The 20211-nt window shown below is 41.3% G+C and overlaps 1 protein-coding gene across 2 annotated transcripts in view; it reads right to left on the bottom strand.

The window, feature by feature from the left end:
- The window catches only part of TOX3 (TOX high mobility group box family member 3), a 101795-nt gene extending 81893 nt beyond the window's left edge, over window positions 1-19902 (bottom strand). For both annotated transcript variants that reach the window (XM_063112924.1, XM_063112925.1), the window contains exon 1: window positions 19816-19902. In XM_063112924.1, the coding sequence (XP_062968994.1) occupies window positions 19816-19902 (87 nt within the window). The remainder of the gene's footprint in view (window positions 1-19815) is intronic.
- Window positions 19903-20211: the final 309 nt, after the last annotated feature.

The raw sequence follows: 20211 nt of genomic DNA, 5'->3' as shown, positions 1-20211 counted from the left end.
TTTCATATAGATCTTCCATGTTCAGGAATTGTCCATGTTGTCCAAAGGTGCTACTTTTTATAAGAATGTCCCACTGCCTCAAAGACATTCTCCAACATTCCCATTGGCTTAAGTATTCTCATACTTTTCTGCCCAAATTTGTAGTTTCCCAAGTTTAATTACCCCAGAACAATCTGGTCATAAACAATCAACTAAAAAAGGATGGCATTTTTCCCTCATAAATCTATTCATCAAGATTCAACCAAGCCTGGAATGTCCAGGGAAAGCTTCAATAATCAGGGGAGAAATGAGTTGCAGAAACTCAAAGAGAACAGAATAGCCAAGGCAGGAGATTACGAAGACAGGAGATGAGGGCACACTGAATTAAACATTCTTAAGCAGACTTACATACATAATGAATTGGTCAATTCTGTCCAATGTTTCTGAAAGAGATTACCCTTCCAACAAGCCAAATGAGTGTTCAAGGATGGTAGCTCAGATGGATTCCTGAACAAAATAAGTGTTAATCACTTTATCTCCCCCAATCTTTTTTGTGAAGAAGAGCAAGTTTTCATTTCCATAAAGCCTTGAAATCGTTGGCTGGCAGGGGGTGGGGGGGTGGGAGAGGGCTGGTTAGAGGATGCGGACAATGCAGTCCCTGAAAAGGGGGATTTCCTGACAATAAAACCCTGATCAGAGCCAGAGAGGGGACATTGTTGTCTTCAGCACTGCCCTCTCCTTTGGGAATTCCAGGCATAGTAGAGAGAGGAGGCTCACAGTGACAACTGCTTTGGGAAGAGGGATCTACCAGGTAGGCTTTGTGATTTACTACTTGAGAAGTGCTGGACTACCACAATACGTTTTCTTGGAATTTGTTCTTTTAAATGCATTGCTACAGGCTTACTTAAGACATCCTGTCAATTGTTCCAAAAATGTGTAATCAGCTTATGAAGTCTTTAAGCGAAGAACACTAAATATTAGCATAGAATCTTGCAACTAGTTATGAATCGAGATTCTCCAGCATACCAGGCACAGTGCTGGGTATGGAGGACACAGTAGCACACAAACTGGACACAGTCACTGCCCTCTGGAAATCACAGCTTGGAAGGGAAAAATTGCTTCTTAAATTTTGGTGCACTCCATGCCATACACAGTAGCCATTCCATACATATTTGAGGAATGAATGAGTGAATGAATGAGGAAAAGACTTCTGAGCATGGGGTTTGCGTGACTCAAGACCAAAAAAATAAAAAATAAAAAACAAGCAGATATACTGGGAATGATCAAACAACATGAAATAATCAACTTGAGTGTGCCCCCACAATATTAGCAAACAACTGGGAAAAGAAATCAAAATCCCTGACATCCAGATCCTATTTGTTTTACTAATATAACCTTTGCACAGAACCTGTCATTGGTGGCATTTTAACAATTCATCCTAAATAGTTTTGTGACTTACTTCAAGCACCCAGAGACACAGGTGAGCCCTAACTGAGCCAATTCCCCACAGGTGATGGACAATTTTTTTCCTCTAATGAACACAGATCTTCTCAGTCTACTATATCACACAGCTTTGTAAACTCGAAAGATATTTTTACTAACGCAGAGAGATTGCCAAACAGAAAGAGGAAGAAGGAAAAACAAACAAAACAGTTGGCAGGTGCCAAGACAGATGTAAATTGCTTTACCTGGCCCAGGAGCCTCCTTCCCTGGTGACCATCTACTTCTCAGAATGAGCACTGGCCTTCTTAGCTATTCTGGGGAGCACACAGTGATAAAGGCTCCTTTTAGCTCCATCAGACCCTGGAGAAATAACTGCCCTATATTTAGATAAATGCCCTTTGTATCAAAGGAATAACTCATCCCAGTTAGCACTTTCCAAAGACAAAAGCAGAAAGTTCTCCAAAATATTCCTTTAGCTCAGTGGTTCTCAACCAGGGGTTATTTGGCCATGTCTAGAGAGATTTCTGGTTGTCATAACTGGGGGTGGGGGGTGCTACTGGCATCTAGTGGATAAAGGCCAGGGAAGCTGCTAAATATTCTACAATGCACAAGAAAGTCCCCACAACAGAGAATTATTTGACCCAAAATATCAATCGTGCTGAGGCTGAGAAACTCTGCTCAAGTTATACATTAAACAAAGAACAGAGGGTCCATCTATCAGTGCTCAAGGGGTAAAGTCCTCCAAATAGTTCCGTGAAAATATAGGGATATTCTAAGGCAAGATCCTTCTCCCATAGTCTATGTTCAGCAATCTATCCATACGTTAAGAAATTGACCTGATCTTAGGATAATATCTTAGAATAATAATGACGATAATAGCTGACAGTAATAAAGTGCTTAGTACAGAGAGAGTTAACAGTCAATATTTACAACAACCCTATGTTATAAATACTATCATTATCCTCTAGAAGGTAAGCTTATTTATTATACATAATAACCCTATGGAATAGGTGTGTTTATAACGCCCTAAGACATAAGTGCTATGGGTCAGGACTTGATCTGTTTTTGTTCACCACTGTCTATCCAGCACCTAGCAGAGTAAATTTCTATTTTAGAAATGATGACGCCGACAGGCTCAGGAATGTGCTGGAAGATCACAGAGCCAATAAATGGTGGGACTCTGGATCACACGGGCAGCCTGCCTGGTTCCCTAGCCTCTCCCTCAACCCTGCCGGCCTGACAACTGCTCTGTATTTGGAGTCATTGAAACCCATTAGACCTCTTAGGTCTAACCTTAGATAAGCAGAACCAACAGTAACCTAAGAAGAAATGTTAGGCTGCTTTCCAAAGTTACCAAAGTCAAGTTTTCCAATTTTCAGGAAGCTGATTAAACAAAACAGTGACCTCAAGACAATGGAAAAGTACATTTGCATTGCCATGAGTCACTTGAAAGCAATCAAGGGTGGCTGGTTTTACAAGAGGTTAACTGCTTCTCTTAATTTGAGCAGGGCTCCTTCGGCACCACGCAGGCTTCCCAAAGCCAAGACGGCAGCACTTTCTCAAAGGACAAATGCCCCGGACGAGCACATAAACTCTTTCCAACCACTAGGAAGCCTCCTCGGGGATCACGGGACACGTGTGGACCAGCCAACACTTGCCAACTGGCCCAATGGACCCCTAATGCCAGTCTTTAATCTTAGCACAGTCTTCAGGTAAAGTTAAGATAGATATTGATTATGTCATGAGATGGACTTTCAGGAATTAATACTTTTTGAATGATAAAAGAGTTTAAACATTAATTTAAAGGCTTAGAGAGTGCACCAATTTCCCTATTTTTATCATTGCTATAGATTTTATAATTCTGGGGTAAATGTCCTATAAGTAACAAACTCTATCTAGCAAGTACTATAAATTAAGAATTGTATTCACTTTTATAAAAAGACCAAAAAGGGAAGGGATGAGTTTGTTTTTTAGTTTTACAATATTGACATAGTAGACAATTTTTTAATGTGGAAATTTCCCTTTTAGAAAGGTATGAATAGCATCCTTGACACTACACAGTCATTGCACTTATAAGTACTTTAAGTATTTATTTATAACCTATTTAAGTATTTATTTTAACACCCCATTTCTAAGCATCAATAGATATAATTTTAAAATTACATTTGATTTTAAATAGAGGGGTAATAGTTATGAGAATCAAGGCAAAGAAAAAGTACAATTAAGAAAATAATAAAGTCTCAATAGCCACCACACAGAAATGCATGTCCTCCTGGCTTGGTTAGCTACTAAATGGGTTTCATGTTTGACTCCAAACTTCTTGGCAACCAATGCAAAGAGAGAAATAAGAATGACAATATTAATAATACTCATAAGATAAAACTAAGATTTTTTTTCAGTTCTTCCTGATATAATAACCTAAGAAGATTCTCTGGTAAATTATCAGAAAAGAAGACACTGTGAGATGTAATGGGCTCCATGCTAAACAGAACAAAAAATTTAAAAAAAAAAAAAAAAAAAAAAGGATGTTCATGAAATTATTACTCATGATTCCCCGCAATGCAAAGTGAAGCCCTAATCGATGTGCAATTCAATAAGAGAGAGGCCAGTGAAGGCAACTGTAGAGGGGGGTGCACAGCAACATATTGTACTGAGCACCCAATCCAGCAGAAGCCTCTCATCAGATGTGGTTATCTCATAAATGGTACACTGCATCTTCTTAAGGTCATTCTCCATAAATATATTATTTCTTACAAAAGATGGGGTTTTTTAATGTGGTCTAAGCAGCAGACCATAATTTCTGATAAAAAAAAAACTGAAGGACAACAATTCTGTCAATGATTATATATGATGGAAAATTTTCTCATGAGGAAAAAATTTCCCAAGAAGTTGAATTCTAATGTATGGGTTATATTAGAATGGGAAATTTTAGATAGCAACTGTCATCAAGCAATGAGGTTTTGTCTGTCATCGAATGCATCTGTTCACTTAGGGCTGAACTGGCCTCATTTGTAGAAACACACACTTCTTTTTCCTCTCTGCAACTGGGTGCTGTGTTTTGTCCCTCTCCCTTACATAAGGGTCTCCTACATCACTCTCCTCCACCATACCCTTCTTGTCTTCTGTTGTCACTCTTCTGACTCATTATTAAATAGCCTATCAGAATTCCTTTAACTTGACTTGGTTTTCCTTTACTTGGTTTCTGTGTTGGATTTCCACTAGTTTCCCCTTAATAAGCACGCAAGCTTGAGAAACATGGAGGAAGAGAGACTCTAACTGCAACATGCCATCTTGCACCTCCTTGAAGCTCCAGCATTTTCAAAGTGTCTAAACTATGAAGAGAAGCTCAGATGATCAAAGCTGTCTAGTCATGAGTACAGTGTCTTCTAGGAATCTAGGACTGAGACGAGCCATAAAAAAAGGGAACATCTACCATATGATTTTACCCCACTGGCAATTAGAAACCTATTAAGCCAAGGCCACGACGGAGAGGATATTTGAGAAATTATTAATGCAGACAGAGCAAGGCTATTACGCCACCAAGAAAGTTATTTATTATACACAATTGGGCTTTGAGGCACAAGGAATACAGCTATTTTAAAAACAACTAATATATCTAAGTGCAAAAATTAAAGACAGGAAATCCTAGTTTGTGGTGCTGGTCTAAAACCGTTGCAATGACAGTCAACAATGACTCTTAGCAAAACTCAAACATTTAAGAAAATTCACCAGCTGTTTTCTAAGAAATTTGTTTTTGCTTACTATAGTTAACTTTGATACTAAATATGGAGGATCTTCAATGTCAAATTGAATATATAGCAATTTACCCTGTAGGCCAGTGCTCCCAGTATCTATTGTGCATACCGGATTAATTTAAGTGGTATACAAATAAACTTTTTAAAAATTTTAATAGTTATGCATTGATTGTATCTTTATGCACTGCAAACAATACAGGGTTGCCAAATGCAATAGTTATATAAATTGAAAGGTGAGTCAACGTAAAAAAAAAATTAATAAATAATACCAGCGTTAGGTAGTTACACAGCAAAAATAAAGGTAGCAAGTCAGAGAAAGCATCACTATTAACAAAGATGAGCCACTGAAAGTGTTTTTAGAAGGAGAATGACAGCTTAGAATGATATCTTTCTGAGGATTAAACCAGAATGAAGCAGACTCCACTGAAGGTGACAAAAACAGAGGCGGTGAGGGACCCATGGCCATAGCAGAGGCCTAGACTAGGATACTGATGGCAGAAAGAAAGACAACAGAAGAGAATGAGATCATTAGAAGGAAAAATGAAGAACACATGAAGACTCACTACAATAAGAGAATGAAAGTGGCCAAGTAATACAAATGAATTTTGCAGCTTTGCATCTCTGCAAACAATAGTGGTACAGAAAGAAATAGGGAAAACGCAAAGGGAAGCTTTGGGACAGGAGGAATGCAGGTTACCATACGCCTTATGTTGGATTTGAACTGATGGCAGACAGCGAAGGGGTGACAGCCCTGTAGAGAACTGTTCTACAGGAGATGAGAAATGTAGATCAAGCTAGAGATGAAGATTTGAGGCCTTGGTGTAGATTGCAAAAGTGGCCACAATTCTTCACGCCTTCCTGTACCTAGGCCCTTTTGTAAGGTCATTTTGTTGCTTCTCCCATAAGAAATGGGATCTTTTTCCTGCCCGCCAGTGGGCTGGCCTAGTGACTTGCTTTGACCAGCAGAATGTGGTAGAAGGAACAGTATGACATTCTGGGCCTGGGCTCAAGGGCTCTTGAGTACTTTCCATTTCTCTCAGAATGCTTTCACTTTCTGATAACAAGCCCAGGTTAGTGTGCTGGAGGTGACAAACTACATGCCAGAGAAATGTGGGGCCCCAGTTGACAGCCAGCCAACCTCCGGAAGCAAACCCTCCTAACCAATCTGCAGTTGATGGCAAACACATAAGGAAACCCCAAAGAGAAGAATAACTGCCCCACCAAGCCCAGCCTACATTGCTGACTTGCAGAATCATAAGCAAAATATATCTTTTTTGCTTTAAGTCACAAAGTTTAAAGGTGGTTTGTTACACAGCAATAGATAACAGATACAAGCAACATCAGAGAGGAAACAGCTAAAGGCACAAGACAAGATCAATATAAAAAATGAAAAAAATACAAAGGAGAAAGGAGAAGAGACAAAGCTTTAGAGGGATATTCCCAATCCCTGGGAAGAGAAGAGAAAGCAACAGACAAGTGACAGAGCACAAGCAATCAGAAGCATCCAAATGTACAATATTAGAGAACCAGGGCATGGGACAGAGGGACACACAGGGATAGGAGTCGGGATGGGAGATTTCAAGGAGTCATCAGAAAAGTATAACCCTAGGACTTAGAACTTAGAACAGTATTTGGCCTAAAGCAGGCACTCCATATTTTTGCATGAATAAATGAAGTTTGATCTGACAAGGCAGAGCTCACTGAAAAAGAGTGAGAAGATAGTGCCAGTAATACAAGGAGTTACAGAAGTGGTCTACAGGATATTAAGGAGAGCCTGGGTGGGAAAGACATGGGACTCTAGGTAAAGATTACCTGTTTGAAGAGTTGTTCAGAGAAGACGTTAAAGAGAGAGTCAACAGAGTTGGGCAAAAGTGTAAATGTGGATGGTCCTTTCTCTAGAACGCTACAACTACAGGTGTGGCTGGGGACCAGCCACCTCAGCATCACCTGGCAATTTGTTAGCAATGCCTGTTCTCGGGCCCATCCCAGACCTACTATCAGCATTTTATTCAGATCCCCAGATGGCTTATAAGCACATTCAAGTTTGAGGAGCCCTGCTCTATGAAGTCTAGAGACAAGGAAGAGAGAGCATTCAATTACATGTTGAGAAAGTCATTCTGTTTTGAATTCCCTTTCAAGCCCCAGAAAGAATCAAAGACTAAGTCTCTGTTTGGTGCTAACATGTCTTCAACACCTCCCTTACACTTGCAAATCTCCCTTTTCAACAAACAAGAGAGCAGAGCCTTAGGCAAGCAAGGTCTCCAGTGAGATTTCCATAACACTGTTTACTCCCCTTCTGTTTATTTTTAGGATTTTCTTCCATGTGTGGAAAGCGATTGGATTTTCCACTTGTGGTAGTCTTAATTTCACATTAACTTATTTAAGGGGAAAAAGTGAGTGAAACAAAAATATGACGCATATGATCATGCGGATGGAATAAGAAGACAGTAGCAGTTGGAACAAGGGAGGTGGTACGCAATAAACTGAAGACTGGAAAATCTCTAGGGGAGGTCAGAAGACATCGGGGCATGTCTGAAGGTAGAAAGGAGTGAGGCAGGAAAGATAGGAGCTCTCTGCAGAACCAAGAGTTCCAACAGTCCAGAAGGGATAACCACACTGTTAGAAGGACTTATCCCAAAGAGTAGAGCTGCTGTCCCCTGTGTCTGGAAGAAAGAAACCTTGACAAGTACTGATGGCAAATGACAGATCCACGGCAGATGATATCAGATGTCTCATAAAGTGAAAGATCAGAGTTCCCATTGAAAAAGGAGGGTAGGGCTAGTTTGACTGGGATTTGTAAAGAGTGGGAAAGACTTGGACCACCCATTGTGGAGAATGCCCAAGAGAATAAACAGATAAACGAAAGAACGACACAGCAAGGGCCCAGGTATAGTCAGACAGCACTAATTTCCAGTAAGGAAAATGGATACAGTTTTCAGTTCTCCTGAAGAAATGAGACTCTGGCTGAAGGCTGTCACAAAAGGTATGGCAAAGGAAAGGGGACTGAGGAGGTTGAGTAGTGGCCAAGGTCAGCTGACATGTCCTTGTAGTCAAGGTTACATACAGTTAAGAGTCAAGGAAAAGGGCCAGTGGATTAAGGGAGGAGAAAGGACATAAAGGACTGGGCATTTCTAGGGAAGAAGATTTTTGGTAGATGTAAGGATAGAAGGAGTCAGAGGGAAACTGGATTTGATCAGAAAGGAAGAGCATCAATTTTTTAAAAATCAAATTTAAAAAAATGTTGACTGAAGACTAACTAGTGCTCAACCAATAGGTGGAACTTGAGAAACGGCACCACAAAAATTCAAGAGGTTATTTTGAAAAGCAGAGAAATCTGGGCCTAAAATATAGGTAATCAATTAAAATTAGGACATGATGATTTGCAGTTCCTGCAAAGAAGGACATAAATCACTGGGTATTTTAGGCATGCCCAAAATAAAACCCCAAAACTGAAGGATTGAAAAGAAATAAATCTTATCACAGTTTCTCTCTCTCACCAAAAGAGGATCTTTCCAAGAAGCTAATGAAAACGAAAACATTGAAATTCAGAAAAAAATAGAACACTGTAGTTTGTACACAAAATCTGAAACTTGGAAATACCCAAGAATGGTTTCTTGAACCTCACCCATGACTCACACACACCTGCTAAACTACTTGTTTGTTGCCCCTTACTACCCACTCACTCCTTCCCCAGTAACTGAGTGTTTAGCTGGGCACATGGCCAGTCACAATATAGACTACATTTTCTGGGTACCTAGTAGTCATGGGTGTGGCCATGTGACTCAGACATGTGGCAGCTTCTGGAAACTTCCTTTACCCTTGACCACCTTCTTCCTTCTTGCTGGTTGAACTGAGTTGACTGGAGCTGGAGCTCAACTGTGAACCATGAAGACAAGGGTCACATGAGAGCCAGAGATGGTTTGGCTCCCAGATGTCTATGAAGCCCCCATACCTGCCCTGGACTGCTTCCCTCTAGACTTGGTTAGGGAAGGAAGAAATGAAGGTCTATTTCATCTAAGCCATTGCCGTTCGAGTTATTTTTTTCTGTTACTTGTGAGTTGAACTCTGATACACTCCTCTTTGCCTGCATCAAGGTCTTTCCTTCCTTGACCACTTCTTCACCAGCTTGAATACTTAGATTACGATCAGTCATTTCAATGCTTCCTTCACTTGTTTCCCTTAACCCCTGTTCTCTCACTCCTGCCTGGCAAGATCCATCACCAAGTCACCTTCACATCCACTGCTCTATTCCTGCCACCAACATATGAAATATGCTTAGAGTAAGTTAAAAATAAAACTTAAAACTTAAAAACTTCTCATAGGGATCATTACAACTACAGGCCAACTCCTTGAAAACAGGACAGGTGACTCTTGGCCGCTAGGTTGCCATTGTTTAGAGGTACCTGGCACATTGTAGGTCTAACCCATGTTTATTCAAAGATGAACCTACAACCAGATCTCGTGTTCAACAGCATTTTTACTCCTCTCTAGTTCTCTCCTATCGCATGTTCTTTTATGTGCCAAGCACTGCTCTAGATGCCAGATGCAGTGGTGATGAAGCAGAGTCAGTCCCTACCCTCAAGGAGTTCACCTTCCAGTGGAAAGAGATAAATGAGAAACATGAATAAATGAATGAACAAAAATTTAAATAGTGGCACGTGCTATGAACAAAATTATAAGTAGAGATGTAGTAACTGGAGGAACAGGGGAAAATATATTACAGATACTGAGATATTTTCAAATGTCAGGCCATCCTTGAAGGTGACATTTGTTTGGGCTGAGACCTGAATGCAGAGAAGGGGCCCACCAAGTGAAGATCTTTGGGGAAAGCGTTCCAGACAGAGGGAACAGCAAGTACAAAAGATGGATGAAGGCTGGTGTGGTGAGACACTTAAAGCAAGGGTGGACGGGGTGGTGGTAAGAAAGGAAGTAGCAGAAGTAGGCAGGGGTGGACCCGGGGCTTGTCAATCAATTCCCATACCCCTTCCTAGTCTCGTATTTCTCTCTCTCTCTCTGTCTCTGTCTCCCCCACTCCTTCCCTTCTCTGCCATCTTATCTACTAATGTGTGTATATATATGCATGTGAATATTCAGCCATCTTCTCTTTCTTTCCTATTATCTCAAAGAAATGGTTACAAAGCCTTCATTTAAAGGCTAACTCCCTTTATCAACTGTCTTCAGTGCAACACCAACTGGCCGCCTTGTCCGTCCTTCAGTAGCTCTCTCACTCACTCTCTCCCACGCATCTCTATTCTCTCTCTCAGATATTCTCAAATACAGTCTTGAACATATTTTCTTTAGCTCCCCCTTCAAAATGTCATCCTCTACATAGACACACACACACACACATACGCAAATACATATACACATACACACACATGAATGTACCGACACATACACATCCACACACACTTCACTAGTACCTACTAAATAAAACCTCAGATCTTTCACCAGACATTCTAGTGTCTCCAAAGTTTCGTCTCAACCAACCACATCTCCCACCATGGGAAGACAAAAACTCCTCTCCTCAGATCATCCTGTGGGACCATCCTGTGCAGGCCACTAATGGGACCTTTGCTCAGGTGTTATGCTCATGCATCAACCCCTGCCTGGGGCTCCTTCTCCCGCTCTCTCATCTCCTCCAAAACCCTGTTTTTCCCTCTTGTCCATTCCAAGCTCCCAGCCCTACCCTCCTTTTTCAATGGGAACTCTGATCATGGTCTGTCCCTGACCATGCCATCCCTCCTGAACTTCTTCCTCATCCAATCTGCTCGTGGAGCACTCTTACCTGCACCATCACAGGCTCTGGCCCAGAACATCTCTTAAATACACATATTCACAAACACACATGTATTTCATGAGCCTTTCTATATACACTCCTGCTTCCCAGCCAAACTGGGGAGATCACATCTTATCTCAGCCCCTAACACGAAGTGCATTCCTAATATAAACAACAATTATGATATCTGCATTCAATTACAAGCACAAGCTAATTCTGGTATCCACAGAGAATAATAACAACATGGATAATGCAAATCCTCAGAAATCTTTAAAATCATCAAGCTTCACTTCAGTTAGCAGTTTAAGCGTAATTTTTTTTGGTACCCCACACCCACTTTCTCTCACTATGACATCGGCACTTTGCTTTTCCTCTGAGGAGCCACTGGTCCCTACTCTCAGCCCATGTGGTTTCAAAAGGAGATGACAGTATCTGACTCCCCTCCTGAGGTGGCTGTGAGACTTTGGAACCAGGCATGGGACCCAAGTCTATCCAATGAGACTTGATCCAGAGAAGATGCTGCAGCAAGCAGGAAAGAATCTCTCCCTCTTGGGGGGGCTGAGCTGTGACAATGTGACCTGAAGCTACTGCTGTACATCTTCCTGCCACTTGAGTAGAGCCTGGCTGACAGAGAAGCTGGAGACGAAGCAGAGCTATATAAGAAAGTCTTGTAACATTCCTCGAGACTCTGGATCCAGCTATGCCTGAAACAAAACTCACAATTCCTTTTCTATTTAATTCAATTTGACATCGTTTTCTCACTTGAAACCAAAAGGATTTTTACTACCACAATAGTTTTAGCCACTTCTCCAATGAATTCTTTTATTAGAATTTTTTAAATAAGCCAAATAATAAGGGTTGAGTTTCTCATTAAAGATGCAGGCATCAAGGAGAAGAAAAACATCTACTGACTATGTTTTTTGACTGTTCAATATTTCTAGATTTAACATCCTTTTTTCAAGAAAATCAGCTTCCAACCAATCATACATATTTCATAAAAGTTTTCTAGTAAGGTCAGCATTTTGGACTTCTACTTTTTATACCTAGGAGATTTTTAAAAAGAAACTGTAGAACTTTTACTATTCTACAGCAAATCCCTTGCTCATTACAAATAAGCTGTAGAAATTGCTGGAAAATCTCACAATATGGTACAGTGACTTATGCTACATCAATTTAAAATAAATTAAATTTAGAAACTCATTCCCATCACCATCTTTAATACAAATCTTCTGTATAAACAATTTAGTCAATGTAGATAAGGCCACGTTAAATTTGCAACATTTGGAACAGAACATTTGGGGAGGGGACCCAGCTTAAAATGTAGGACCTCCAAAAAGGAGTGTATATCATTCAAATATGTACTTAAAAGTCCAAATGTATCTTGATATTAGCCAATTTGCTTAATTTACAGATTATCAAGACATTCAAATTGTTCTTTTATAAGCGAAGCAAAATTAAATTAAGACTAAAGATAGAATGTTTGTCATACAAGAAATGCCATTTTCCAGTGGCTGATGCATTTTTTACACAAGCATGGAACATATTTAAGAGAACATGGCCTCCCTGAGGAAGAGATTAAGGATATAAACCTAGGAAACAAGGAAAATAAAATAATCTACCTCAAAGGGAGAAGATAAACCCTGTCAGAAGCTCATGCAGATCTTGAATAAAAGCCTCTACTTCTTATATTTTAAACAGGGTTTTTCTTTTTAGAGTTAAATCTACCTTCAGATATATTTGAATTTATGATCATACTTAGCAAAAATCCTGTCCTTCTTTACTAACCATACTCAAAACAGGTTCTCTAAGATATTTATGACATCATTAATATCTCACAAAATCCAATTTAAAATTGCACTTCTTACATTAAAAAAATTTAAACGTTTCATTTATAAATGGTTGACACAGTTTTAAACTATGTTATTGCAAATTATCCATCATTGCCACTTGATAACAACCATTTAAGAATGTTTCCTTCCAAATAACTATTAAGATAGAAAGGATAGATCATCATGCAAACACACATACTCCATTTTTATACCATTGTTTTGATGGTACAGCAGGATTTCCAATTCTCTGAGTTCTCCATATTCCCAAATTCTTGCCTCACTAACTGGAAAGTTGAATTAGCAACACCAACCAACCCTCAGGACCAAGGACATGCCCTCGCATCTCCTGCCTCCTCACTCTTGAAGGATTCAAGTCCATTTCCATTGCTTTTCCACATATAGGAAAATTCCAACTTTGGTTCTTCACACCTCAACTCTCTCTTGAGTTCTGGTGCATGTCTATGTGGGAATTAACATTCCACTAAAATATCCAAAATCAGCTTTATCTTCCCTTCAAAACTAGCTTTTCCCCTTACTATTCACCCAGGCCCCGTGTTCAAACACCTTGAGTCACTTCTGCCTCCTCTTTCTGTCCTTCCCAAGTTCTAAAGATATTGTTAAGGACCTTCCTCTCCCTTGCCTCCATATTCACATACCCTTGGCTCAAATACTTCTCATACTTTACCTCCATTGGATAATGTCATCCTAGCTGGTCTCCACACCTCCAGTCGGGCCCTACACCAATCTAGTCAAAAGGTCAGATCCATCTTCACAAGGTACAACTCCAACCAAAGCACTTGACCTGCTCAAAATTCTTCAAATGCACTTGGTAGCACACACTGCTGGTTGTCTTCCCAATAGCTTTCTTCCTTGCTAACATAACACTACTTATGTTCGTGTGGCAATGCCCAGCCCCAGGGGATGATATGGGACTGGTCTAAGCGGACCACAGAAATGTCCTTCCTCTTTGCCAATGAGTGGTCTAGGGTGGGCATGCCACCCATTTCTGACCAATAAAAGAGAGAGTCTAGTGGAAAAGGTTTTCCTTCTTGATAAGAGTTGTACAGAAGGAAAAGGTCCTCTTTTGCTACCACTTCCACCATTACCTTGCTCCCCAGTCTGTAGTGCTATCATGAGAGGATGTGATGCTCAGAGCTACAGCAACCAACCTGCAACCATGAGAAGACTGCTAAACTCCAAGGATGGTAGAGTAAAAAGAAAATCAAAGAGGGGTCCTTGAAGATGTGATTGAACCATCCAAAACTGCCTGAGACTGCCTATCTAAAGACTTCTTTATAAGTAAACAAATGTCTTTATGGTGTATGCCACTGTTTGTTGGGTTTTCTGTTAACGAAAGCCCAAAGCACTCTGATAAATTTACAAAGAACAAACTCTTCACCTTACCATGAAAGGCCCTCTGCTCCAAGGTACTCAAAGCGTGGTCTGCAGACCCACAACCTCAGCATCGCCTGGGAGCCACCCTCAAAGACGTCTGAATCAGAATCTCTAGAGGTAAGGTCCAAATGTCTGTGTTATAACAAGTTCTCCAGGTGATTCTTGTGCATGTTAAAGTTTGAGAAAAACTGCTCTATAAAATGATCACAAATTACTTTTTTCCATCTCATCTACAACCCTACATACCATGGTGTACTTGGTCTGTAATTTCTCCACTGACAGTAGCCTAATTTCACTAGGTTTGAGTATCATTTGTTGCTCATTTAGTTTCATCTCTTCTTAATCAAAGTTTCCAAACTCGAAGACTCCCAGAACTTGACGGGAACACAGAGGGCTAAGTGTGAGAACAGAGAGTGGAAAAGACCATGATGGGCTGTGGAGTATGTGCTCTTCTGAGGGCACCTAGCACATGTAGCCATGCAAGGATACAGGTTCAGTGTTGCTAAATTTCTGATTATTTCTAAATAAAAAGTGGAATCCAGACTTACATGCAAAGATTTTTAGATACATACGACCAATTGAGTTTTTTTTTTAATACTGTATAGATTAAACAAAACAAGTCCTTAAGTGGATTCAGCATCCAGCTGAGTTTATGACCCGAAGTAGATAATTCTTGAAATATTGACACATACTTTGAACACGGTGACCACATACATTCATTGGCTTCATCTAAAATGACTAAAATTAATTTTTTTTGGCTAACTATATGCTGGTCTCTACTGAGCACAGGGTTTTCATCCACATTCCGCTGTGTGAAGTGGCCACACAGGGAATTATGCAGCCTTCTAGTTAGTGGCAGCAGGACTGTTTTATCCATTAGTCACTATAGACCACACATCTAGAACTGCAAGCATCTCAAGGGCCCAATGTTTAAAATGTTAGAAAAATAAACAAATTGGCCACACAAAAAAACTACAAAATTAAAAACAGACACATAATGAAATATCCAAAACTGTAAACATGTCAACTGATCAACATCAACTCATATATTATATTAAATATTATATTAAATGCATATTATATTATATTACTATATATATCATATTATATTAAATGCAGAATGTGCATGCATTTTAATGTTTGATACAATGTGGAAGGGAGCCCAGATCAATAGTTCTTAGGACCTGCTAAGGTCCTAAAAAGGCCCTGAGTAACAATCTAAAACCAACCATTCTGTCGTAAGTCTAGTCTTTACAGCTATCACAAATTTCTTTACTCAGTTCTCCACTCACTCAACTGTCCACACAGTTGGACATGTGAGTAGAACTGTCCACATAGTTGAACATAAGTGATAAATGACTTATTAAAACATTGTTTTTGAATCCTCATCTACATATGAATTTGTCTGAGGCAAAAGTTACAAAGCAGCAGCACACAAGCGTGTTTTGAGGGTCCCACATAACAATTTTAATTATTTATTAATTTATTACCAACACTTAAAATTCAGGATATTTCACATAAAAATCCAGATTTACCATTCTTTTGAAAAAAACAGTTGCAAAATGTGAGATACCGTGCCCAAATATTGCATGACAACAATCTACTAATGCTAAACAAGTCTACCCCTTTAAATGGGGCATGTTCTCCACTTGGCCATAAACCTACTTTCATGTAGGTTAACTGGCTTTCTCTATAGACATTAGAGTTTATGACCCCTGTTCTAAGGTCCTTAGAAAAGACTTTTTTTCTTTTTCACAATGTGGCTTCAATATCTTGTTTGAAGGCCTGTCATGGAAGGACATGGAAGTCTTTCAACCTGCTCTCAAAATTCAACACCTTCACACTCTGACCCCACAAATGAAATAATTACTTCTCATGCTAGTGCAAGGTATCAACCTAAGAAGAATTTCAATCAAATTTCCCTCTCAATATGTTCTCAATTTGAACCACATTCCCCAAGAAGATAGACAAAAGAGGAATTACCTTTCACTTTCTCTTACTCTTCAAGCTAGCCAAGGTAAAGGCTCAACCAGGTGGGGTTGAAGCACTAACATCAGAATATCTTAATTAAACAGAGTCATCAATAAATAACACACTTAATAATGAGAAAGTAAGGTTTGGGACAGATGGAGTAAAAACAATCTATACAAGGGTAAGAAGTCAACAGCCATATGAAGGGTCTTCAAAAAGTTCATGAAAAGATTCACATTATCTTTTAATTCTATTTTTCCATGAACTTTATGAAGTACCCTCATAATTTGAAAGGAAAAGAAAAACCCTAAAAATACGTAAAAAAAAGCTAGTAACTAGAGTTTAGTCCAAGTTCTTTACTAACCCACAGTATGGCTTCACCTCACTTAACACCCACATTAAATACAATATCTTATTTTGAGGTAACAGACCTCTGACAATTATATGCAAATACATATTCTGCATATTATTTTCCTACTGGTGAAAAGACAAATTGAACCCAGGAAAAGAAAAATTCCAGGTATATAGTCAATAGGTTGCCAGTTTACTTGAGTAACATAGGCCTTTTTTTTTTAATATATAGGTTTTAGTTTGTTAGCCACATCAGAAAAAGAAACGTTCAAACAGTAGATCTTCCACTTTAAATTAAAATGGAAATTAGCCCTTAGAAAACTGAGAGGACTTTAAGTTTATACATCAGTGGCTGGTTCATGAATTATTAACTGATTTTAATGATCCTGGCTATATTTTATTTGAAGTTATTCTCCTACTTGCAAGGACTTTTGAACCCTCAAAATTCTTTCATCCATTCTCCATAGAAAGAGTACACTTCCACGGGCGCTGACATTTAAAAAGGATCCATATACTCACAGAATGTAAAGATAATACACACGCATATAATTTATACAAAGGACTCTAGTCATTTGTTAAACAGAGAAATGAATGAAACCCTATTATTCACGGTTTGTAAATAAATTTAAAGATAAGCACTAACTTTTCACTTGTTAAGCCTGGAGCTGAGAGTTCTGTGTTTCTTCTAAAGTTTTCCAGAGGGTCCTTAAAACAAGAAAGGGCAGAAACATACATTCTTTGAAATCCATCATTTCCCATCCAGAAAGATAACACACATCATCAAAAGTTAAGTCTTAAGAGACTAACAATTACAGGTATTTTCAAACAAAATAAATGTATGCTAGTTGTTACATTTCCAATATAAACCTATACTGAATAGCACCACTCAACACACAAGTTAGCTGTGAAACAAAATGCTATGAACCCTTAATTAGCACTTGCTGTTTTCAACCCATAAAGTTAATACCTCCTCTTCTACTACATTCTCCGTACGAAGAAAAATTACAGGGAATAAAATTGGATTTCTCACTCCAGAAATTAAGAGTAGGAAAATATAATATTGTGGCTCAGTTTAAAGATCATTATATTTTTACCCGCAAAGTAGTAAATCCCTTAGAATAAGTACGATTTGAATCCTACCAATATTAAATGCTGTGTCTAACTTTCTTACATTGGGTACACACAGAACTTATGATGATCAGATTGCTGAATTACTACGAAAGCAAGTTATTTCGGGCAAATAGCTGCATTAAGAAAATATGACAGCAAGCCAACTTGCATCCACACTCCTTAAGTTGAACAAGCATTTCAATAAATAATGTCTGTTTTCAAGCTTTATCTACCCTCCCTGAAATAAATGTTCTGAGTTTGAATTGACTCAGAATAGCCTTTCTCAGAAAATAAAAAGAGACACACACAAAACACCCACAATTTCCTCTGGTCTCTTGAAGTACCCTTGGGATCCTAGTGAACAGAGATTTGCCACGCATTGCAGTGACTGGATTAGTACAATAGGTTTCTATTTTGGTGTCATTCGAGTGTTGCTGATCTTAAATCAGAGAAAGAAGTAGTTACATTAGGCAAGGTAATGGCTTCCAAAAATAAGAGCATGCCCAGTTTATACAAGGCTTCATACACAGGCTAAGTTTGTAAGGAGATAAATAATACCCCACTGGAACAATTAGCTGGATTTTCAGAAACACTACATACTTAATTGGGCTGCCTAAGTCCCTGACTGAGCATACATTGGGGACTTTTTAAAGCATTTAATAACCTGAGTAGGTCCAAAATCAGAGGGTAGAAATTAATCCTTAACTCTGGCTATAGCGATCTGCCTTTTCTCGATTCTCTTTATTGCTTAACGTATCACTCCTGGAATTCTGAGAGCATGAACGCCCCCCACCACCAAAGAGTTAAAACACACTTAATAAAGTCCCTTCGTTCTAAACTTGTTGGGAGGCCCCTTTGTACCAGACGCGTATCTGGGCAATGATGACACAGGGGCGAGCAGGAGAGACCCTAATGGTCTTTTACAAACTTCAGCACCGGAGTTCGGAGCAGAGTATAAACAAGCAGAGAGGAACACGAGCCTCCAGCAGCCACGGGGCACAGCGAACTGTTCCTCACTCTAGATACAATTCCTCCTCTTCCTGTTATTTATTCATTAGTTTTGTATAGCACCTTTCTTTCAGCAGCCTCCTTATTTCCTCCTCTGTTATCCAAGCAATCATAAACAAACTACGATTTGAAAGAAAAAGGGAGGGGGGAGGGAGGAGCAGGGGGAAGGGGAAAGAAAACCACATTCAAAAGGCACACACAGGCCATCCAGAGCACCGCTCTTTCTCTGAATATCGCCCTCAGGGTGATGTTTTCGCCAAAGCTCGGCCTTGGGGGCTTCGGGAAGGGCAGAGACCGGGGGTCGGCGCGGCTCTAGCACAAGGGCTGCAGCTCTCGCACCGACTCACTGCTCCGGGCTGCGCCGGCTAACCTTCGGAGATCCACCTTCGGCCACCTGAAACGCTCGGTCCTCGAAGTTGGCGCAAGGGGAGGTGGAGAAGGGGGAGTGACCCCAGGTTGGGGTGCAGAGGTCTCCAATCCTGGCCTCCCCGAAATGCAAAACTTACCCCTCATCCGTCTCCCCCCAAAAAGAAAGATGAGAATCCACTTGCGCTAACCCGGGAGGGCCGGGCACCTCCAATCCATGGACCAAAGCGCCCTAGCGAGAAGGCAGCAAAGGCTACCTGCGAGGGTCCCACCACTTCGGGGCCCCCCCAACCCCCGGCCGGATCACGCTCAAAAGTTTGTTCCTCTCCTTCCCTAAGTAGCCCCGGGACCAGCTCTCGAGTGGGTGGGGGAGGTACGAAAAAACGGAGGGGGGGGGAAGGGGCGAGATCATCGGACCACGAGATTGGAGACCCCTGCGTTGCCCCCCACCCAACTCCGGGGGGCTGCGATCGTGTTTACTAATAACAGCAACAAAGAATCACACGCGAGTCCCCTCTTCCAGTCCTCGGGCTGCTCTTCGCTTCTTTGGGGCAGCAAAGGAGAGTCTGCGGGGGAGGAGGGAGGTGGGAGGAGAGGCCGAGGGGCAGAGGAGAGCGACAAAAAGCGGGACAAAAAGCGGGATGGGATGGGGCAGAAAAGAGGAGGAGAGAGTTGGACGGAGACGAAGGCGCAAAGGGAAAAGAGTGGATGGGGGAGGAGAGGGGGGAAAGAAAAGTGCAGCAGACGGTGAGCCGGAGCGCGGGGCGCGCCCGGGATGGGGAGGTGGCCCCCGCCCCACCACCCCCCGGCCTCGGCCCGGCCCGGTCACCTTGCTGTAGCCGTAGTACCCCAGGCACTGCGCGAAGTCCAGGCCGGCGGGGTCCCCGGCCGCCGCGGGGTAGAACCTCACATCCATGCCGGAGCCGGGCCCGGGGCCGGGGGCCGGGGCTGGAGCTCGCCGGGGCTGGTGCCCGCCTTCTCGCAGCCGCTAGATCCACCGTCGGGGGCGCCCGGCCGGGGGCGTCCAGGGGTGGCGCGCGGGATTCGCGGCTGGAGGGGCGCCGCGACCGGAGCCCAAGGAGCCCGGGAGCCGCGGCCGCCGCACACAAAGGCGCGGCCACGCGAGCCGCGGGAGAGCGGGAGGCGGCCCGGGAGACGCGCCCCGCCGGGGCACCGAGGCAGCGCTGCGCGTGGGCCGGGCGCCCGGGGCGCGGGGCGCAGCGCG

Source organism: Cynocephalus volans, chromosome 10 (genome assembly GCF_027409185.1).
Source record: "Cynocephalus volans isolate mCynVol1 chromosome 10, mCynVol1.pri, whole genome shotgun sequence".
In the NCBI taxonomy this organism is placed as follows: domain Eukaryota; kingdom Metazoa; phylum Chordata; class Mammalia; order Dermoptera; family Cynocephalidae; genus Cynocephalus; species Cynocephalus volans.
This window is presented reverse-complemented; position numbering and strand designations above follow the sequence as displayed.